This window comes from Tauraco erythrolophus, chromosome 6 (genome assembly GCF_009769465.1).
Source record: "Tauraco erythrolophus isolate bTauEry1 chromosome 6, bTauEry1.pri, whole genome shotgun sequence".
Classification (NCBI taxonomy): domain Eukaryota; kingdom Metazoa; phylum Chordata; class Aves; order Musophagiformes; family Musophagidae; genus Tauraco; species Tauraco erythrolophus.
This window is the reverse complement of record NC_141470.1, coordinates 18,545,987-18,569,834: the sequence shown is the minus strand read 5'-3', so window position 1 is coordinate 18,569,834 and position 23,848 is coordinate 18,545,987. Positions and strand designations below refer to the sequence as shown.

The 23,848-nt window shown below is 40.3% G+C and overlaps 1 protein-coding gene across 1 annotated transcript in view; it reads right to left on the bottom strand.

Moving 5' to 3' along the window:
- The window catches only part of SLC6A5 (solute carrier family 6 member 5), a 28,484-nt gene extending 4,981 nt beyond the window's left edge, over nucleotides 1-23,503 (bottom strand). The window contains exons 1-11 of the mRNA XM_086613866.1: nucleotides 23,395-23,503; nucleotides 22,885-23,058; nucleotides 21,399-21,540; nucleotides 20,838-20,970; nucleotides 18,604-18,738; nucleotides 16,518-16,621; nucleotides 12,956-13,080; nucleotides 7,666-7,778; nucleotides 7,257-7,388; nucleotides 6,047-6,146; nucleotides 1,004-1,104 (exon numbers count right to left, since the gene is read on the bottom strand). Of these exons, the coding sequence (XP_086469992.1) occupies nucleotides 1,004-1,104; nucleotides 6,047-6,146; nucleotides 7,257-7,388; nucleotides 7,666-7,778; nucleotides 12,956-13,080; nucleotides 16,518-16,621; nucleotides 18,604-18,738; nucleotides 20,838-20,970; nucleotides 21,399-21,540; nucleotides 22,885-23,058; nucleotides 23,395-23,503 (1,368 nt within the window). The remainder of the gene's footprint in view (nucleotides 1-1,003; nucleotides 1,105-6,046; nucleotides 6,147-7,256; nucleotides 7,389-7,665; nucleotides 7,779-12,955; nucleotides 13,081-16,517; nucleotides 16,622-18,603; nucleotides 18,739-20,837; nucleotides 20,971-21,398; nucleotides 21,541-22,884; nucleotides 23,059-23,394) is intronic.
- Nucleotides 23,504-23,848: the final 345 nt, after the last annotated feature.

Below are 23,848 nucleotides of genomic sequence, written 5' to 3'. Positions count from 1 at the left end.
GACCACAAAAATCACCAAAACACAACCTCTTTTTAAATTTAACCCCCTTTTTCTGTTGGTTTCAGCGAAGCACACGCAGGGAGCCGCCGTTCCCACCCGCCCCGGGAACCCCCCGCTCCCCCGGGCCCCGGGCCAGGACCGAGCGCCGCCAGCCGCTGTCGCACAGCGCCACCTGCCGGTGGCGGCGGGGCAGCGCCGCGCTCAGCCGCTCGGCGCCGGGGCGAGCGGACAGCGATGGGTCGCGGCCCCGCTGGGTCCGGCCGCCCGGGCGTGTCTGGATGTGAAGTGGCGAGCATTCATTCACCGCCTCCATGCCTAGAGCGTTCGGAAACAAAAGCTCCTTTTTTTCCTTTTCTTTTTTCCCATTTTTTTTTTCTTTTTTTTCCTTTTTTTTTTCTTTTTTCTTTTCCTTTCTCTCTTTTTTTTTTTTCTTTTAAAGAGAATCTGAAGGGATTTATATTTATTACTGAGGATGTAACTATTTCAACCTTGGCAAAAACATCTCTATCTTTGCAGCTAAAACTTTGTCACTCAAATTTCCACGTAAGCCTTTCCATAGCATGTCTCTCAGATTAGTTGATGACTCAATTAAATGATTTTTTTTTTTTCCCTATCTCAACCTGAGAACAGACAGGAGGATCATGTAATTTCCTCTCCCCCTCTATGTGTGTATATGTATATATACACACACATATACATTAAACACACACATGTATGTATACAACAATCAAAAATGCTGATATGCAAGGGTATTTTTGTATATTTGCACAGACAAGGAAAGGCTACTGTTGCAGCACATGGAGCTCTACCAAAAATACCATTACTTATGTTCTCTATGGTCTACTACATACACACATGCAAGAACACACATGCACACACGTGTGTGCACGTGTCTAGGAATCTGCATCCAAGATCCAACTGCTACCGTTCAGAAACATCATGAACGATGAAGAAACAACAACAAAACTCTTTGGAGAAGACATTCACAAGAAATGTTGCTTACTGTTAAAATAGTTGGGGTCACGAATGCCCAACAGACTCTCCAGAATTTGCTTGGCTGGAATCCAATCATCATTTCTATGTCTTCACAAAATCTCTGCAATCCTGTAAATAGCAAACGTAAATGCAATTAGGTGTGAATGAAACGAGCTGGAGTTTGCAACATAGCTCCTGTGATCTCCCCTGGGTCTAATTACAGAAACAAACTCTGACTTGTTGGTTGGAAACTTCAATGGAGGCTCTAACCACACAGTAAAAAATGAGAGTACTATGGTGGGAACCATTCTAATACAATATTTACTTTCTAAAGATTAAAGCAAAATTCAGCTTTTACATAGAGATTAAGCGTTCAGTATGTTTCCGGTTAAAGCATTAATGGTGTGTACCAGTTAGCTGTAATTATGCATATACTTGTGCTAGTTTTGGCACACAATTTGTTATATTTCACTGTGAAGATGAATATCTGTGTACCTGTTTCAGCATAGACCATATCTGAGCTTCTATACACCTATTATGTGACTGGGATACAACTGTATCACTTTGAGTCGACACTTGTAATGCTTTATTTTTCATTTGATATGTAAGCAACACTTAGAATTATTAGGGAGCATCTATAAATATTTTAAATTATACTCAGTGTTGTTTGAACAAACAGATTGACTGATATGTTAATGCTTCAGATTATTGTATTGATCACATCTATAAAGTTACTTGGGTTAATAAAACATGCGAGATTGGATAAAGATATTTCAGCCATCTCTGCAGCTATGTCCCTGGCCATGCCACGCAACTGGCAAAGGCATGCTGGCCCAGCAGCTGCTATTGCCCACCTGATAAAGGCCAGCCTGCTTTTCAGTCTTGTTCTGCAGAGCTGTTTATGTGCCTGGCCTCTACTCACTACAGCTATTAATAATTTATCCAAAAGGTATAAAAACGAAATTGAAATTTAGGCCAGCTTTTCTAATTATGATAAGAAGAGGGAGGTTGGGGGTCCAAGGCTGAGCTTCTCCATTATACAAACATTTCAAATTTGAGTCAATTTTATCTAATGAGACAGGTGATCGTCTCTGTCATTTAAATTTTACAAAGCATTATTCTACAGCATTTAATCTAACTTTTATTATGTAGGGACAAGGACGGAGCTTATATATTGGTGAGGAGTCATTGAGTAAGGGAGGAAACACTTGGAACAAAAGTAATTAACTGCTTTATGTTCTTATTGCCCTTATAGCCAGCCACTGCAGCTGCTGAATATTAGAAGGGATAATCCCCAGGCTTGATCCACCTAATTTTGGAGGAGAACTAAATCTATCCACCTGACTGTTCCCAGAATTAAGAAGAGATGGCCCAGCAGGTGAAAAATAGCAATGGTTCATTAGTCAGTGTCTTCTGATACACCTCCAAGCCAGCAGCGGGGCTAGATAGTGCTAGGGAAGCCCTAAAGGCCCAGCTCAGAGAGTGAGCAGAGATTAAACCAGTTCAGGCAGACAGCATGTCAGAGAAAAGCTAAAGAAACTCTGTCATGATAAGAAATAGAGGAGAAAAATCCAGAAATTAAACAAGAAGATGATATTGCAAAGAACTGCCTTTGGAGAGGGGAAGTACAACCTGCAGTAAGCTTGGAAAGCTAACCCAAAGGGACCCAAAAGTCACTTTTTTTTCCATAACTGTAATTTCTCTCCCTCTTTTTCTCTTTTCCACTGACTATAGCAAATGCCATTCTTCAGAAAGCCTCTTCTCTTCTCTGTAAAATACATGTAATTTTTATGACCCATGGAATCACCATACTTCAGCACCCGCTCGACTCATCACGTGCTTCTCTATTTTGTCATAGAACTTTGTATCCCTGAACCAGCTGTAATCCCCAGGGTCACTGTGGTATGGACCCAAAAGGAGACCTTTAAATGAGGTTCATCAAGTTCCACAGAAAAGTTCAAAGGATGTTTTAGTTAAGAGAAAGCCAATTAAATCTCAATATATCTGGCCTTCCTCTCAGATCAGTCAGGCCTGCTGAATAACTTTGGGAAATAAACAATACATGATATTCCATATCTCAATTTCTACTCTCTAAAGTAGGATGATGTATTCCTAAGTGCTGCAGATATAAAATCCATTAAAAAGGAAAAATCAAACTGAGACAGACAGCTACTTCAATATTCTGCTAGAAGTAAAATGATCAAAATTATTAACACTTTCTACAAATACACTTGCTCTGACGACAAACCTTCCCAACAACAGACTGTCAAAAAAGAGATCTAGAAGGAGCATGAGCAAAATAAGGTCATATATTTTCAGGGTCCAACGGAGTTTCACTCAAGCACAAGGATCTTTGTATTTTTCTTCATGTTACAAAATGCAACAGTGGGAATTACGCCGATGATTAAATTGATACCTGCAGCTCTAATCTATTCTTTACCAATCACATCATAATCTAAACAATTGGAGAATAAACATCTATACCAGCACGTGAAACAAAAAAAATAGATTATTTAGTACTGACTGAAAAATAAATTATTGCAAGGCAATAACCAAGTGTGCCTCTTTTTGATTTAAAAATCTCAACAAGCTCAGCAAGCAGAACGTGTAACAAGAACTAAAGGCAGATTTATTTCATCATAAAAGCACCTGCTGTTATTGTGCCAACTTGCTTGCTATGAAGAGTGCATGTATACAGAGAAAGGTGTCAGCAGAGTGTAAAACAGCAATTGTCAGAGCTTGAAAATATATTATGCTAATTTTAGGCACTGCTTGAAGGAATATAACAAGAGCAGCAGCTTCACTTGTATTTACAACATGCAAATCACAAGCTATACAAGCTGTATTCCTATGAACAGTCCTTAGAGATGTAGCTTTAATGCAGTCGAAGTAGCTACTATACATCAGTCAAGCAGACCGTGATTGCTAAGCAAATGTTTCCTTTTTCGTGTAAAAGACTGGAAGTTCTTTAGTCTAGCAAAAGGTTAATTCCGGGGAAAAATCTTTGAAATAGTTGATATCAAAGGCTTTACTAACAGCTGTTGATTAACAATCAGTTGGTAAGAGAAAGAATGATTTGTAATCGGAAGATCTTTTCCAAGTCTGATTAAAGTAATATGTAATTTAAAAAAAAAAAAAAAGTTCTCTTCAAGTCCTTCCTTTGCAGTGCTGTAACTATTTCTGTATTATGTTTTTTCATAAAAGTTAGTGGTTTAAGGGATACTGAATTTGTTGGGTGAAGCAGGCACTAGCCAGAGCGATTTTGCTTATAAGCCCAATAAAACGTTGTTCCACAAAGGCAGGTTTGTAGTGCTTCTGCCACACAGTGTTCAGAGGAGGAACAGAATCAGTGTTTGCTCCCTATTTACCTTCATCCTTATTTAAAAACACACAGAACAACGACGTTCTAAAGATTTAAATACTTTGGGGGTTATTTAAAAATATTCTAAGCAGTGTCTCAGATGACAGGTACCCAGCGGGGCTTCCACAAGAGCAGGTGTTAAATCTGATGGTAACTGGTGGGGAGGGAATGGGCAAACCTTGCATGTCTTCATGGAAACTGAAGCACAGAGTGATGGCACAACTTGCCAGCACACCTTTTCAAATCAAGAGTTCTGCTAAATTACCCTCAAAATCCAGCTCTAAACTTCACTTCAGGAGATATCTCTAAGCATTATACACAGGTCCTTTGAGAAGACTGGTTGAACATAAAGCTGACAGCAGTTAACAACGGAGATTACACTTCTAAACCAACTCTAATTGAAATACTTACATTTCAGAGACATAAAAAACAGCAAGCATTTTGATCAATCAAAACGTAATTGGTCTAAATCAACTTTTCTCTTGGGGTTTTGATTTCTTCCATTGTATTCTGTAATCTTTCCTCACTAGGTCATACCTGACTTGGCTTACAACCACTCGCTCAACCCTGCTCACTGGATTGAATGCCAGTGGAGATAAAATACACTTCTTTATTTCCATGAAATTACAAAAAACAAGGAAAGGTTGATGCCCTGTCCTTTCTATAACATTCATTTCTCAAGCAAGAGCAGCAAATTCAATGTTTTGAATTCTGTACGATTTTTTAATGCATTTATATTACAGAATGGACTCCACAACATACGTAGATCTAAGTATCCAGTGCACAGGACTAGGGCCTAAGATCATAGTGCTAGATATGTATCTTCAACAGAACATCTGGGATTGTTTACATCTAGCTGATAGAAAATATATCCTGTCCACAGCAACAGCAGAAACAGCCTTATATTTGTCGTCCTTAACTCTGAGATTCAGACCTTTTGCTTTTGAAGGCAAGTCTTAAGTGGCACAACCAGACTCCAGACATAAATTAATCATCTGTTATGCAAGGAGATGTTCACATTTCCTACCACAACCATCAGAGATCACGCATTTCCAAGAATCAGTCTCCTGAAAGCACTAGATGATTATGGGATCAAATCACCAGCTGGTAACAATTATTGCAGATACAGTAGCATCAAGACAATTGCACTGCTTTATATTAGCTAAGGATCTTCCTTACGATTTAGTGTATGTCAACATGGATCACTGTAACTGGTGTTTCCACTGTGAATAATTAATCAGTCTGAGTAGCTGCATAGCCTTGATTCTGTGTTATGGACAGATGTGCTAAAGGGAAGGTTGGATGTGTACATGGAAAATAAATCCTTCAAAAGTTGTTAAATGCAAAGATATGACTTCTGGCTCAAGAAGTCTCTGAGCCTGAAACTCTTGGAGTGTGAAAGAGCCCCTGGAGAAGTGTCACTAAATGCTTGGTCTATTCTTATACTCATCTCTAAGCGTTGACTTTAAACTATTGGTAGGAAAAGGATATTAGACTATATGAAAGTATTTTGAATACACATATTTAAAGGAATCCTATAGTAATGAAGTCCCACTATGCTTCCATTCAAAACAAGAGAATTCGGAGGCGCTTTTTAAAAAAAAAAAAATAAAAGTGTTACTCCTCTCCTTAAGAATTTCACGTTATCAGCTACTTTACTGTATGCTAAAACATTACATAGGCTGACCAACAACAGTATTTTTTTCTTACCATAAATATAGGAAACTCCAACAAGCTCAAAGATGGCAATGATGACAAGAGAATAAGAAGCTGCGTAAGTGTCCACAAGCTGTAACATATACATTCCACCCTAAAGAAAAAAAGAATAAAGGAGTCATTACTTGCGGCGTATAGCTGGTGTCTCTCTTCATATGTGTCACAACTCTAACTGGCGCTAAGGTAGGCAAAATGGACAGAAGCAGGACCCAGGACTCTGTTTCCCAAGTCAGCATCCAAACATTGTCCAGACATAGGCCCATGCTACACTATAGTTTCTTTCTTCTGGCTGAATGAACACTAAATCCGGCAAGAAAAAAGCAGAGGGTACACCTGAGTCTGGTAACTAACACAGCTTGGGAAGACATTGGATCCAGTCTTTTCAAAATAAGTACTGAACCACAACAAGATCTCCCACCAGCAGTATCTCTAATGACTTAATACTACAGCAAAAGGAAAATCACCATTAAAACCAGGAAAACTGTAATAGTAAGTGCAGTTCATCTCCTTGGAAAGGATGTAACTCTCTATCTTCAAGGCAGAGGTTAAGCAGCACAATTCAAGTGAAGGAAAGACTGAAGCCATCCTAGGCTTTGGAACAGGAGAGTTGGGCTGGTATGTGATGAGGTGAGGGGAAAGAAAGAAAAGGGGGGGAAAGAATAAATAAAATAGTACAACAGATTTTGTGCACCTCCTCTTGAAATTGCTGAGAGTTTATAACGCTGAAGAAATTAGTAGACAAAAGACGCTGAAGACTGTCAATGGTAGATGAGAATTTCATTGGTAAGTCCACAGTTTGCCAAGACTATTAGTATATATCTAATCTGTGAGGGAAGACACTCAAAAGTGCATGTTTATATGGTTTATATGACATAAAAAGTTTTGTTTAGTTGGTTGTTTTTTGGGTTTTTTTTAAATGAATACCTAACTTACATGAGTACTTTGGAGATGTTTGGCTAAGGATAAATTTTAAAAGTCTGATTCTCAGAAAGATTTGAACAGCAAAGTCCTTTAAATATATCTCAGTCAGAGCATACATTTAAAAAAAAAAGAAAAAAAAAATAATAATATGCTTTCATACTCACCGGGTGTCTTTGCACATGTGGCAGAATTCAGCTTAATCTTTTGCAACATGTGCAAAAGGAGAACAGCCACCAGAGGGGGACTGGGGACAGACAATGATACTCAAAGAAAATATTATTACCTGAGTGATCATAGGAAATCCCATGATGAAAAAGGAGATGCAGCACCCGAGCGTGAACAGTGCCTTGTGCGTACGTAAGTATTTGGGGAATTCATCCGAAACGGAGGTCACAATAGTCTCGATAGTGGCAAACTGAAAGGCAAAATAAAAGGAGTCATTTCAGCACACAGGACGTATGCAAAAAAGTTCAACTGGATATATTGGAATATGAGTCAGAGTATTTTGAATTCTAGGTATTAAAAGCTCAGACGTCAATGCCAAAGCTTCATCCAAACAATTTCAGCAATGACAGCCTTACTTTATTCCTCTTTCTGCAAAGCAGTTCACTGACCGCATGGAAAACAGCAGGTAATCTCATGGTCCTCCAAACAAATAAAGAGGAAAAGAAGAGGAAACAAAAGCAGTTTACCATAGTGTCCAGTCCAAGCGTCAGAAGCATCAAAAAGAATATTATAGCCCAGAATGGAGAGAGGGGAAGCCTAGTTAAGGCTTCTGGGTAAACAACAAAAGCAATTCCAGGACCTAGAAATGAGAAAAACAAAGGCTGTGATCTCTTGCATCGCATTAACATTGTTGACTGAACAGAAGAGAGGGAGACGTGAAGAGTCACGTTTCAAAGTATAATACAATATTACTTCGCTTGATAAAAGTAAAAAAGAGCAGATTCAGTCTCTCCTATTTACAGAAAGATTTAACCTTTGCAGAATTCACCCTCACATGATTAATTTCTATTTTGGCTGTAAGTTTCAAAACACTCATACACTCCTACTTTTCGAGCTGCAGAATACGTCTTTAACCAGTATACTAATATACTGATCCAAATATGAAAGATAAACAACAATCATGTACTGCAGCTATGGTCCTTCCCTACTCTGTGATCAAATTCCTTCCACTGTCCCTGCTAATGAACAACTCAGCCTTAGAACAACATTATGATCATCCACTCGTCCATACTACAAGAATGAACAGAAAAGAAAATATTCTTCTTTAACTCATCAGCCCACAGTCAAATGAGAATGAGAGACCATAACATGCACAGAGCTGATGCCAGACACAAGGTAATAACTGCTGTGAATCTAACAAAATCCGCAAGAAATTCTGAAATAATTCACAGCAGAAAAAGTAAGATGATGAGATCTTTCAAAGCCTTCACCAGGAATTCTCCTTTCTTTGTTGGTTTGATACCTTGGGCTATAATTTTTATTGACTAGATTTGCCTGGGAGAAAAGGCTGCAGGAATGTGGTGGTAGCATTACAGTAGAGGGCACTTCTTCTCCATTTATCCCAGCTAAAGCAATGCTCACTTCAAACACTCTGAAGGATGTTTCCTGCCAGGTGAGATACAAATGAGAGCCAAGTTGTGCTGATTGTGTAACCCAAGCCACAAGAAGGGTCTCCAAACTCACTCTGTCCTGGCCATTTCTAATCTAGATTATTGCATCCCATTTCTTAAAGCTCCCCACACTGTTTCTGTTCAAATAGAACACTTGATTTCTGACACTGAGAAAAACACACAGTTTTAGCAGTATGTGAAAAAATCTCCATGGGCAACCTGTGAAGTGTTCAGAGTTCCTTTTGAACAAGAGCCAAATACAGGAATTAACAGCATGGCAAAAAAATAACACTGTACATGACTCTGTAAGCGTTGCTGCCTTTAAAATGTGCTGCAGAAAAATGTTTTTTTGGAACAGAAAAGTGCATGTAGAACTACTATGTATTCATGAACATGCTCTTTCATCTTTTGATTAAAGATTTCTTCTTGACTATTAGAGATAAGGGCTCTGTTTGCACTAGGCTTGCTGCATGTAGAAGTTTAATTAAGTCATGGAATAATGAGTTCCCATTAATCACACTGTTAGGAAAAGTTTAATTATAGAATATGAACCTGCACATCTCTTCATCTCAGCCCCTCATAACTCTCCAAGGCATCATATGCCAGGGACCATCCAGGCCCAGGTAAGCAGTCACAGAGAGGCTGGCTCACATCCTCTCCATCTTCAGAGATTTAGGGGCATATGCACTCTTTCTAATGGGCTATTAAAGTCAGGAAAACTCCAAACTCCAGGTTTTATATATGTTGAAACAAAAAAAGTCAAATGACCTTGAACTTCCATTTTAAATTATTAAAATTTTTCAACTGCAGTATGTTCTTAATCAAACAGAGAGTAGAATAAATACAGATTGTCCTGTTTTTCTCTCCATGAAAATTGTTTTATTTGTTCATCATGTAGATGATTTTTCTCTGAAAGGAAGATTCTAAATTTAAAAATACTGTGTACTTCAGATTCGTATTTTAGAGGGGAAAAAATATTCCTTTCCCATTTCTATTAACAATTCAAGATTTTAAAAACCCGAAGGGAGATCATCATTTGTTTTGCTGTTTTCTCCTTCACTGCAAAAAGAAAAATAACTTCAGAATAAAAAAATGTAAGCAGGGGCAAGGGCTGGCTCTTTTCCCCATTTGCTGAGTTTTCTTTTTAATTCTGTTAATTAAATGTGCTAATTCAGTCTGCAATTATCCCTAATCTCCACTCTTCCTACTGTACAGTTGCTTTCTCTTGTGGGACAAAATGTTATTTCCCCATACTTCAGAGAACCATGAAGACTCACTCTCATGAAATATTTTCAAATGGCCTAAATGGGCTCTTAAAAACACACTGATGGGCCTACAATAAGATTGTCTCACAACAGCTTTTTTCACGTCCCCTGGAACAGCTGCTGAAACAGCTGGGAGCAGAGAGCTCCAACCTGTGACTGGTCACTCACTCAAAGACCACCAACAAGCACTCAACAGAAAAGGGTTTGTGATCCCCTGCGCTGAATATTATGCCATCTCCAGGGAGATAAATCTGCTGAACCAAGTGTTTCCTCCACCATCCCTAACAGCTGCATCTCTCCATCCCTGCTCTGCGCATCCCTTCAGAGCTTCCACCACAGCTTCACTCAAGCACAGCTTCTTTGACTCTAACTCCTTATAAATAGTTTCAGTGACTGCAGTGTGGTTTAAATTTTGGGATGGATTTCATTTGTTTGTTTGTTTCAGGATAGAGGTAAAGTCTAAAATAAAAAGATTAATGGAAACATTACTCCTAAAACACCTGGCCTCACATGGAGTTTTTTGAACATAATGGTCTGATCCAGACAGGAAACAGGGATGAGAAGGAAACTTTTCTATTCCTGCTTAGCTGACTGGCAGACCGAAAAGACTAGACGAGGCCCTGTAGACTGAATTGACACTACATTAGCTTGCAAGTGCAGTAATCCCCTACTACTTGACGTGGACTAAGACATGGACCTGTTGGAGCATGTTCAGAGGAGGGCCACAGAAATGATCCAAGGGCTGGAGCACCTCTCCTGTGAAGACAGGCTGAGAGAGTTGGGGCTGTTCAGCCTGGAGGAGAGAAGGCTCCAGGGTGATCTTATTGCAGCCTTTCAATACTTAAAGGGGGCTTAGGAGAAAGACAGGGACAGACTTTTTAGCAGGACCTGTAGTAATAAGACAATGGGTAATAGTTTTAAACTAGAAGAGGGTAGATTCAGACTAGATACAAGGAAGAAATTTTTTTAAATGAGGGTGGTGAAACACTGGAACAGGTTGCCCAGAGATGTTGTAGATGCCCCATTGCTGGAAACATTCAAGGTCAGGTTGGACAGGTCTCTGAGCAACCTGATCTACTTTAAGATGGCCCTGCTCATTGCAGGGAGTTTGGACTAGGTGACCTCTAAAAGGTCCCTTCCAACCCAAACCATTCTATGATTCTACTTGTGAAGAAGAAGCAGTTTGCTGGCTGACCATCCTATGAAATTCTCTTCTCAGAACCTGTGGCTGAATCCACAGCCCAGTTAGCAGCCCATCCTGCCACGGGTCAGCTGGTGCAAGAGCCAAACTAACTCACTCTCTGTGACTGAACTGCAGCTCACAGGCTTCCCCTCACCTCAACAGTTGGGCTGCCATGTACCAACGGAAGGAGCTGCAGAAATTGAATGTGACCCGGCGCCTTTATTTGCCTCTCCAAGGTCCGAAGCACTGCAAAGCCTGTGGGATTATCCATGTTTCAGTTCATAGAGAAGGAATAAGCAAAAGTTAACTAAAAGCCTTTTCTTTTTCTTAACCAGCAGCAAGATCTTCTTTCCTTCTCTCTTGTTCTCCTCCTTTCACCTGGAGTAGCTTGTTTCTAATAAATGATTAGAAACATTAGAGTTCCAAGAAAATATATTTTTCAAGAAAAAATAAAGAATGCTTCACCTGCTTCACTGGCTCTTGATCCTACAAATACAGGATTTCTGTGTCCTCAGATCACATTGTCTGTTTTCCTTTTAGCTCCCACAATGTTGTTAAATGCAGATTATCCCTCACACCTAATTTGTCTAAAATGACCTATGAATATTACCATATGGCAACTATGGAAAGTTGTCTTGATTTCTATGCCCTATTGTCAACTCACTGCTACAATTTCTGAACCACAATACTCAATCAGGTACCTTGGGCTACATGTAGCACCCTGAGGCATTGAGTTCATCCACACAACAAACCTGTCAGAGAAATGTTTAGTGTCTTCATGTTAATGCAGACAGTGAGGCATGTCACGTATAGAAGCTATGAGGCATGTGACATTCATTTTTTTAACTCTGCTGTCCTCCTCCTGTTCAGAGCCTCCTCTTGCTCTGTCCTATCATGGGTTGGCAGCGGGTAACATTGGGAACCATCCCCATGGCTCATGGAGAAGCTATTAATCACTTCCCTTCGGTGCTTGCAAATTACTCTATCTGTGCTGAAAGTTGATACAATACACTTATCACCCTCGTGCTCGCAGAAGCAGCTGTGGTGAGGGAATCCTAAACACGTATACAAGTTATTACAAATTTGTCTTTTTAACGCAGTTTGAAATTATCTTAAAGATCTGGGGGTTGGCTTCCAGGCAGCGCTGCCATGTTTCACAGGAAATGTAAGACTAGACTAAGGTAACACTTAACCCTCTATAATCCCATCAGATTTTTACAACCCCTTAAACTTCCCTCAATCTTACCCCAAAATATCCTCCCTTCCTCTGTCCTGCTACTTCATACCAAATCATACACAACAGCACCAGTTCCTCCATCAGTCACACTCTTCTCACTCACGTTCAACTCTACCAATTAAGATCTTTTACATCTCCATTTGTAGCCATCTCACTTCACTAACCAAGATCTTCTAATCAGTTCTTTAGAAATTTTTTATTTCCCCATTGAAGCAGCTCCTTGTTCCCCACAATTCAGAAGCCCAGTCCACCTCTCCCACCGCATTTCTCCCACTCCCCACCCCGTGAAGCCCACCATCCTCTCTAAGATTCCCACCATCAAGGACACTTTTTATCTTGAAGAGGATTTGACAAGCAGCAGCAGAGACAAATGAGAAGACCAGTCACCACTTAGAGTATGTGAAGAAGACATCTCACCCCACCTCCCGTCAGTCATTTACATAAAGATTTGAAATGAGTCTCAGCTTGCTTCTTTCTCTACCAAATGAGTGATAAGGAGGCTTCGTGTAGTATCTTGACTTCCCAGTGTTACCATCTCCCATACAGAAATACCTACAAGTGGTTTACCAATCCACTCCAGTTTGAAGCCATTATTCCCACCCTCAATGTCAATGTCATCACGAGTAGTAGAGCTAAAGGTGCCACCAGATGCCTAAGTAACAAAACGGCAGCATACCCTACCTTGGTCTGCCACAGCTTCAATATTCACTTTGAGCTCATTTGCCATGAAGCCAATAACGGAGAAGATGACAAAGCCTGCAAATATACTTGTGGCACTGTTGGTACACGTGACTATCAATGTGTCCCTGAAAAGAAAACAGAAGCAACCATGTCACCTTGTTGCAATACGTTCAAGGAAAGGTTTTGTACACGTTTCAGGAGTCTCTCTCATAAGCACACACATCCTGTGAGAATGCTGATGAAGATATACTTTTATGCTGATACGTTTATGCTGATGCTGATCTCTGATCAGAGATGACAGAAGTCACAACATCACCAGGAATCACCTGTCCAAGTTTCCATCACTCACATGCTATGAAGAAGGCCATAGACGAAGCCGGAAGATAAGCACTTCTGCTCTTGACCTTTCTGAAGAAAGCAGCACTGATGACATGATTTGTATCACAGTGCTCTACTCTTTGCCTGCTGTGGATTTAAATTACATACGGACTAACTGCCAACGTTCAGGTACGATGATTTTTGTCCTGTATTTTTCTTGTATTTATACACAAAATCTCAGAGTTAAGCTTTATGTGCCTTGCAGCGCTCTCGTAAGTGCTGGCCCATCTGGCAGTCCATAGAGGATTCCCTGATACAGTATTCCATCATTGTTGTTATGGGAATCGGAAGAAACCCATACGTGAATGCCATGCTATACTGGGAAAATACATGTGACTTGACGGGAGACCAACCTTCATAATCTCTGTCCATAATTATTACAATCTGGATAAGATTATTTTTTTTCTTCACAATTCGTGTGCCCAAAAGACTTCCCCTTAAACTAATATGACTGAGGAACAAACAAGTCACTCGTTTTAAATGTGATTGTTTTTAAGATGGCTGGAACTGCTTATTCTTACTATTTGTTTGTCAGGAACAGAACGAAGTACAACCTGAAAAGGTGTCAAGAACCTCATTGAATTGAAAAACTTGTGGAATCTCTAACAGAACATCTCTTAACAGGAATGATTAGGTCAATTCTTCAGGTCTATAAGAAAAAAATAATGAAGTTCTGTTTGGAATCATCATGTGTTAATCTTCTTCCAAAACCCAGCTAAGTTTTAAGTAAAGTATTTTAGGTATGTATTATGAAGTGAATTTATGTAAATTTATGGCAATTATAGATCATTTAATTATGTTTAAAATGAATATGTAACTGAAAACTACAATTTTATCTGCAGTATTAGAATGTAATAAATATAAAAATTAAAAGGGAAAATAGTCATGCCTCATTTCAATATTCAAGATATATTGTAAAATTAACCAGATGAGAAGTAACTAAGCTTTTCTAATTATTTCTGCTTCAGTCTCCCATATCCCTCTCTAACATACGTAAAATATGTATTTAGTTTTAGACCTGTAAGGTTTTTATACTTCATTACCATGTATTTCATTCAAAATTTTCATTAACATTTTCCAAACTCCACAAAACATTGCTAAATTAATGCAGAAAGATAGCATCATGTTTCGCCCATTTTTTGCCCTGTTGTTCCGAACGTATTCATTCATCACCAAAAAAAAAAAAAAAAAAAAATCAAGGCCCAGGACAAGCATTTTTAAAAATAGGACTCGAAGGATTGCTGGGTGGGAGTTACTGAGTATGCAACATTGTTACTTATTCACCCATAATTTAGGATAATTATATTAAATTACTTTTGAACACTAGTAGGAAATGGTTTTTTAAAATTCCTTTTTAAAATCTTGATCCACATTTCTTTTTAAAGCTAAGTATTCTGTATACAGTACTTAGAAGTTATAGGATATCGTGGCACCACATCCCTGCCACCATGACGCCAAGCTGTGTGGTGCAGTTAACACACTGGAGGGAAAGGATGCCATCCAGAGGGACCTTGACAGGTTTGACTCGCGGGCCTGTGTGAACCTAATGAAGTTCAACAAGGTCAAGTGCAAGATCCTGCATGAGGGTCAGGGCAATCCCAAGCACAAGTACAGGCTGGGCAGAGAAAGGATTGAGAGCAGCCCTGGGGAAAAGGACTCGGGGGTGATGGTTGATAAGAAGCTCAACATGAGCCAGCAATGTGCACTGGCAGCCCAGAAAGCCAACTGTATCCTGGGCTGCATCCAAAGAAACGCGGCCAGCAGGTCGAGGGAGGTGATTCTACCCCTCTACTCTGCTCTCATGAGACCCCACCTAGAATACTGCATTCAGCTCTGGAGTTCCCAACACGAGAAGGACATGGGGCTGCTGGAGCAAGTCCAGAGGAGGGCCACGAAGATGATTTGAGGGCTGGAGCACCTCTGCTATGAAGACAGACTGAGAGAGTTGGGGCTGTTCAGCTTGAAGAAAAGAAGGCTTCCAATACCTAAAGAGGACCTACAAGAAAACTGGAGAGGGACTTTTGACAAGGGTGTGTAGCGACAGGACAAAGAGTACTGGCTTTAAACTGAAAGAGGTTAGGTTTAGATTAGATCTAAGGAAGAAATTCTTCCCTCTGAGGGTGGTGAAACACTGGAACAGGTTACCCAGAGAAGTTGTGGATGCACCGTCCCTGGAAACGTTCCAGGCCAAGTTGGATGAGGCTTTAAGCAAGCTGGTCTATTGGAAGGTGACCCTGCCCACAGCAGGGAGGTTGGAACTAGATTGTCTTTCAGGTCCCTTCCAATCTAAATCATTCTATCATTCTTTGGGAGTTCAAATCCCAAGGACTCTGTGCTTTAAAGTCTTGACTCAGGAACGATTTTAAGCATACCCTTGGAACAGTCCCTGTGCATGCTGTTGACTGTCCTGAATCAGCACCTATGTCATTGCAGGAATTAGTGAAGTTTTGCTTCAGTAGAAACAAGATTGGCTTTAAAGACAATAAAATAGCGGTGAAGCATTCTGCTAATGCTATTTGCTTCTGTTCTTTCCATCTGCAGACATTCATCTGGCACATTTTCTATTAAAAGCTGTACTATGCCACCCGAAGAATTACTTTTTTCCTTGTAAAAATAACTTTCAGTGAATTCAAATAAAAGTGATTTAAAATTTCACAACTTGAAATATATTTGTACATGTAAAATCACTCTAAGAGTAATTGGAAAAAATAACATTTAAAAGAGACAAGAATCACATATATGGAAATTGCACGTTAAACTCATGCATGTCTCACAATGGCAAAATTTGGCCCTTTTTACACATAGGTTGTTCTTCAGCAGAGGCTGCCAACTGACACAATTTCATATCACTTCCCAGATTGTCTTTCAACCTAAAACTGCTGATTCTGAAAATGAAGAGTAAATAGGGATTATAATAAACCTAAAGCTCACTTTGAGACTAGTAGATTAAGACCTAGGGAGAAGAGAAAATACACAAAACCAAAATAAATTAAAGAAATAAAACAAACAAACAAAAAAAGCTTAAAAAAAAAAAAAAAAGAAGAAAAAATAAAAGAAAGGAAAAGAAAATAAAAAAGAACACAAAAAAGAGGAGCTCTTTCAAACCAGATTTCTGCAAGTTGGAAGACAACTGGTTTTGGACAAGACCTGTTTAATAAGACTGATGGATTTCACTCTCACATACCTGTAGCAATTATTGTGGAATTTGTTGTAAGAAGAGAGAGTAATTAAACCTCCCCATGCTGCAGATAAGGAGAAGAAAATCTGAGTGGCAGCATCCTTCCAAACCTAAATGAGACAGACAGAAGAGGAAACAGCAATGGCTTCAGGAAAGAGCTTTAGAAAGACCAATAACACGATTAAATGTTACTATTAGGTGATTAATATGTAAGTAGTTTAAATGAATTTTAGAGCAATGGATGTCAACAGAACATTTAAAAGCCAAATCCTGCCTCGGAATGCAGAGTTCCAATTTGATGAGGAGTACTGTTCTTGTTGAGCCCATATAAAACGACAATATGACCTTTGCTGTATATGGTAGGCACAAACATTCAAACTATATTGCCTGATACATGTAAACTCAAATATGTTCAGCAAAGAAAATAGAAATCAAGAGGTCGAATCTGCATCAGGTATTGACAGTTTGTCTGTCAGTGGCCCTAAATAACTTTTATCAAGAAGATAAAGTATAAGAACCTCAGTGTTGCTTGATATGCTACTTATTCATAAGATTACATTAAAATTAGGGTAAATCTCTCTCATTAGGTGTACATCAAACAGCATAGTGTAAGTCAGGGTTATTTTGACAACAGGGCCCCGTTTTCTCCAATCAGAAGAAAAGACATGCTTAGCCAACTCTCTCTTTAAAAACAAACAAACAGCATTGTTTGCTCTGTAACAAAGTTCTTCAAAGCCTTAATTCATGTTACACTGCAAAGAGAATTGAAAACAGAAGCTTGCCTGAATATTATCAAACACTTACCCAGGGTTATACAGATACTTAGTGTATTCAGACAGCCCCATTTTGCAAAAGGCAACAGTTCTCACCTCCTTTATTGCCCAATGTGGGATCCACAAATGCTCATATTCAATGAAAAATTAATTTCTGTATTGTTTGCAAAAGATCTAATACTCCCATCACCAAAGGATCAAAATTCCCATTATAGCAGAGATATTAAGGAAATTAAGATCTGCACAATTCAACCAGGAAATTGTTTTCAGCTTTAATTATCAATCTACCAGTGTGATATCACATCGCTATTGGCAGAGGGAAAATGTTCTTAGGAAGAAAAAAAAAAAAAACAACAAAGCAACAACCACCAAAAGAAAAACAGTAAATTTCCTGATGTGTACTAAAAGTCCCTCTTAAATTTCTAAAGAAAAGAATCTGAACGGTAACTCTCAGCTCAGGCTTTGCTTCAGCCTCCAGACTCCTGCCTCAAGACACTTAAGACTGACACATGAGTGCTCATGTGCCACATCAGACAAATATATGATCCGTGGGTGGAATCATGTCTACACAGACACAAATCCGTGTGTATTTTTGTAATATGTTTCACTGGATTCGCTGGCAACAAATGGCTTTTTAGACATCAGTTGAAATCACAAGCGTGGTGGCAGAGCTGAAGCTCCGTCTCATAAAGCCAGTGCTTAAAGAGCAAAGCCAGATACCAAGTTCCTTAATTCTGTCCTCTCCTACACAACGAGTAGCCTCGTTTCTCACAGCACAGGTAGGACAGCGATCACAGCTGCTCTGTGGCAGTGTACGTGCTACTGGGGAGTTAGATTAGGATGCATAATTTGTTTTTCTTTAATCTAACGTCTCATATGCATTATTCAGAACAATCTTTGTCCAATGAGTGGAATACACCTACTCGGAGCATTTCTCAAGAAACGCAGATAAGTTTATTATGTTATCCTATTAAAAGCTTCATGTGCTTGTTCAAGTCACGGTAGCATCTAACAGACACCAGCGTATGAAAATCTACACTTCTTTTTTAATTCCCTATTTTCTGAAAGTCCCTACTCAGAAATTCAGGTGAAATCTTAAATGTGAAGTAAATAACATATCTATAATAATATATGTAAAAAACGTTACGTGCACACAAATAACAAACATCCGTTACAACAATACTCCACGTAAGTTGAAGAACAAGTTTCCACAGATGACAATACTTGTCTCTACACATAGAAAATTCTTGCGACAGACACTAAGAAATCTGTGTGACTTATTCACCCTAGCAGACTTAGAAGTGCAACAATAAGCCCACCATAGCATCAATTAGCTTCTCCCACTTTGGCGTGATGAAGTACCAGATTCCAGCTCCAGCTCCAGGTAGAGTTACTCCTCTTATTAGAAGGATGATGAGAACTACGTAGGGAAACGTAGCTGTAAAGTACACCACCTGGACAGGAAAAAAAAAAAAAAAAAATATCGAAAGGGCTTATTTGGATCCATAGAAAAAGAGGGGGAAGTAAATACAAGTGCTACACTATTGACTGAAGAAAGCAATTACTCAGGCTCAGAGACAATAGCCAGGGGATAAACTAGGAAGACAATAGCGCTATTTCCCAGGAAATCTGGAATTTTACAGCTCTTCTTGTTGCTGGAAACAGGAATAAAATCAATAGCCATGGAGGTAAGAGTTGGGATTCTAGACAGAGAGGGGAAGAAGAAGCAGAAAAGAAATTCTGAACAATAAGGAACTTACAGCTAAATGAAAATATCACTTTTGATCCTTGCACAGAATAAGCGAACACAGTTCGATGGAAACAGAATGAGTAATGCCACTCAATAACACTTAAATTTCTGATTTCTTTCTATATATTTCTCTGTTCTCTTAACTAAGCCTGAAGAATTTTTATTACTGTTTGTACCTCTTAATAACTACATATCACCATGACAATATTTATGGTCCCAGTGCAAAAAAAGAAAGTCAGTGGAACAATCCAGATAGCCCTAATCATCATGATGTCTAAATACACAACAGAGGTTGAGTGTTTAATTACTTAGTAATTATCTAGTACAGTGCAGAACTCTCTCTGTGGTCAAATACAGTGGCTGGATTATGGCCAACTAAGCTGTATGTGCTACCCAAGAGCATTTCAAATCCTTTCACATTAACCTCTGATTCTTACAAGGACCAGAATCCTCTGAGCTGAAGTGACTTTTGAAACTACTTTCCGGACTTTCTCTTTGCTGTTTCAAGAGGTGTTTCAAGAAGTTGTCCTGACGAATTTTTGTGCAGTGAATATACTGAACTCATCTATGCATAAATAAAAGTTTTCTGTTTCTGACACAACGGAGTCAATATTTTTCTTGGTCCCTAAGACTCACTTAAAGAAATTTCTATTGTCACATCCAAACCCAAGTTATTCTCCTGTACATCATCTGTTTCTTGGCTCTGGCCTTTCATAAAACAGTTTTTCCTATCACAATAAGGTAAGGGGCGGGAAGATATCTCAACTTTCCCCTGGCACTCTGAGGCTTCTGCTAATTCCCAAGATACTTCCCAACAGATGTTGTCAGCTTCTAGATGTATAGGGATGGCTTGGAACCAGAAACCCTGTGCCCAGCTCTAGAAAATCCATAGCTATCTCTGCATATCCACTACCTTTATCTCAGGAAATATCTAGTTATTTAGCTCTAGATTTTTTTATCTTTTCAATCTAATTTTTTTTAAATAAACTAGATTTATGCTATGTCATCATCTAACATTTTAACCTGCAAGCTAACTGCAGTGGCATTGATGGAGAAGTCTCAGATACTGCATTCCTGTAGGTTTCACCAAAAAACCCTACCCAAATCAGTGCTGCTGCTGAAGAAAAAACTGCATTTCTCTGCTCAGACAGCTGCCTGGCCAATTCACGTGCCTGTGCTTCCATGCCAAGGAGAGGACATGCTCCCTCTTGACACAGCTGCTAGCTAGGAGGCACGGCATAAAGCTGCAGATTTGAAGGGCAAGAGAGAGAACAACACGTGAGATGTCAGAGAAACAGAGCAAGGAGCCAGGTTACTGCAGGGAGGAGTTTTAGAAAGATGGCACAAATATTTGGGAAAGCAGGACACAGTGTCACTGCTCACATACACCATGGACCAACTGAAGTTCAGCTCTGATCTTAAAATATGTTACTTAACATCTCGATTCATATCATAATTTCCTTGATTACAGTGACATGTAAAGTGACTGTAATTTTGAAGAGCACCACGCAGACCAGGGAAGGCTGCTGACGGCGCCTTTTTGCCATCCAGCTGCTGAGCGCAGCTCCAGGGCTCATTTTAAAGTTACTGAAGATTAAGGAACAAATGCCGAACCCAAATAATCTTTTTTTTTTTATGTTTTGGCTAGATAGGAAAACACAGACAGGAAAAAGGCATTTTGTTAATACTTAGTCATTTACTGACAATAATTTTCAGTAATTCTTTGCCTTAAACAAGAGCGTGATTGCCTTGAGGCAGCACGCTGTTTTCTTGCAAGTGTAAAATCACAAATATTTTTCTTACTTTTCCTGATGACTTGATTCCTTTAGCAAGGGAGGCATACACAATCACCCAAGCTAGGAAAAGAGACAGTGCCAAGGGCCATCTAATCTCACCAGGATATTCAATCCCTGCTGAAATCTTCAATACAAAGTACCTAGGAATAAATAATAATAAAAAAAAAATAAAATTCTTTTTAAAAAAGAGAAAATTAATGAGAGCTACCGCAGGCAGTAATTCAGTGCAAATGCCTACAGTATTTTGTTTTGCTTCAGTGTTCTCGGTGGTTTCTCTAGAAGGTTCCAGTGAGTCTCACCATGTATTATTTTATTTATCTGCATTGCAGTAGTAGATAAAAACGCCAACCGTGGGCCAACACTCCAGCTGTGCTAAGCACCGTAGGAACAGAACACAAATAATACAGCATTTGAAATTTAGCAATTGTCCTTCCTATGCATAAAAATGAGTATCTTTTGCTGTCCTTAAATATTGAATTTCTAGTCTTCCAAACAATGCTTTGTGTTCTGTTACAGCAGATTTCAGAGAAAGATCAACACAACATTCCTAAACCAAGAAAGGTCTTACTTGAAGTATTCTTCACTTCCACTGACAAACGTTTTGTTTCCTTCACTGGTGAAGTTAACCATAGTCAAGTTTGGATAGGCACTCATACAGAAAGTAGAGTTCTTGATTTGTATTTTTGGGTGGTCACTAATAATGCAGGAATCTAGGGAGAAAAGAAAACAAAGCAAAAAATCACTCGTATAGTTTTGGGGGTTTTTTCAGGTTGAGTGTAAAATGACGAGAAAAAGCACGTATTACTTGAGCTTTTGCTCTGTGTTAGGTTTCTGTAACACCTTGCTACAGAACCTGTAAGGGTCTGACAGAACTACGTCTTAAAATATCTCATGATTTTCCCCCTTTATTCCAAATGTTTGAGGCTTAAAAGGAGCCTGAGGAAGAGAAAGGACTTCTACCCGCCCCCGGGGAGCGCTCATGCCTCTTCTCGGGGATCCCCCTACTCGGGGGCAGGGACCGGTGTGTAGCCTCAGGCCGGGATTAGGGAGACTGAGGGAGTCCCGGGGAGCCGCCCCCAGCCAGGACACTCCGCAGCTCCCGGGGCTAGGGGGAACGGCATCCTGCTACCGTGCGGACAATGCTTCCAGGAGGATGTTTGCTGGGTTTACTTTTCAGGTCATTGTGTGTTTTGAGCCTTTTGAAAAAACGGTTTTCGTTTGGGGTTTCTTTTCCCCTTCTTTTTCGTTTTGTTTTGGTTTTGTTAGTAGTGTTTTGGTTTTGGTTGTTTGGGTTTTTTGTTTTGTGGTGATTTTTTTTTTTTTTCCAGTTAGAAATAAGCCGTGCTACAGCCTGAGAAGCTGACTTTAACAGAAACCAAAGGCTGCCAGCTACAGCATTTTATTTCACGCTTTCTCCTCTAACACGGGGTTTTTGCCTGAAAAAAAAAAAAAAAAGTTGAGGTGTTTGGGGTTTTTTTGGCATTGTACTTGGGGGGAAAAAAAAAACACAACACACATTTATCCTTGATGAGGAAAAACCTAAATAAAATCTAAATAATAATAATAAGCATCATCATCATCATCATCATCGTCATCTAAATAAAAGCGGGGGGGGAAGGGTCCGTATAATGCAGATGACTTCAAAGCAGCTTTGGGAAGCGACAGTTTCTCCGTGCTGGGAACCTTGCCCGGCCACAGGCACCCGCAGGCTCCGCTGGTATCTCCCAGGGGAGCAGCTGAGCCAGGGAAAGGGCTGGAAACACACCACGGGCACAGGAAAAGACAAAAGAAAAAAAAAAAGGGGGGGGGGGGGGGGGGAGGGGAGAACAAGAGAGGGGAAAAAGAAAAGAAAAGAAAAAGAAAAAGAAGAAAAGAAAAAGAAAAGAAAAGAAAAAGAAAAAGAAAAAGAAAAAGAAAAAGAAAAAGAAAAGAAAAGAAAAGAAAAGAAAAAGAAAAAGAAAAAGAAAAAGAAAAAGAAAAAGAAAAGAAAAAGAAAAGAAAAGAGAAAAGATGGGGGGGGAGCGGGGGAGGCGGAAAAGCCTGTCCCAACTTACCTAACAAAAGTTTGTTTTTATCTTTACAGTCTGGCGTGTTCCACGGGTTGTTACAGGAAGCCCACGGTAGCACAGGTACAAAGGACGCAAAAAGGTAGAAAAGTGTGTAGCACAGAATTATATTGTAATATATGGCTATTAGAACGGAAATGATCAGCATTGCGATGCCACAGCCTGAGAGAAGAGAGAGGGAGAGAGAGAGGAGAATATCGCGATTAATTGCAGGCGCGGGAGGGGAACGACGGCAGGTCCCGGCGGCTACAAAGCAACGGCTTCGTCTGGCGCAGCTGCAGAGCGCATCCCCCAGCGGAACGGGCTCCACCCGCGAACGACCGCGCAAGTTGCGCGCTAACGCTGCTGAGACACCAGCGGAGAGCAGCGGGAGAGCCCGGAGCATGCGGCTGCGCGCCTGCGGAGCGGGGGCGCAGGGAGGCGGCGGTGCTTAAGCCATGCAAGAGAGGGGGTGCAGGTCATGCTCCCCAAAACCGGGCCGGCTCCTGCTCCGCTCACCTTGCAAGGCGGGGATGGCTTTCCAGACCGACACAGGCCCCTGACTAGCAAACTGCCCCAGGGAGACTTCCAGGAAGAAAATGGGGATCCCGGCTAGAGCCAACATCATCAAATAGGGGATGAGAAACGCACCTTGGGGGGAGGAGGGGGAGGAGAAAAGAGAGAACAACCTGAATCATGGCGCACAGGCGGGCTGCCCGCGGAGGGATGCGGAGGGGCCGCATCGCTTCGTTCATCCCTCCCGGGGTGAAGTCGCCTCCCTCCGCGGGGCAGCGCGCCCACCCAGCAACCACTGTGGTGGCTGCAGGCTGGGAACAGGCTCTCCTCGGGCCGAAACGGGCCTCTCTGGACCAGCACCCCTGGAGAGATTTCTGCCCGTGATACCGGGGACAACTTAGTCAAGACCCGCATCAACGAAACGTTTTGTGTTTGTTAGGGACTACCGGTGCCCCCA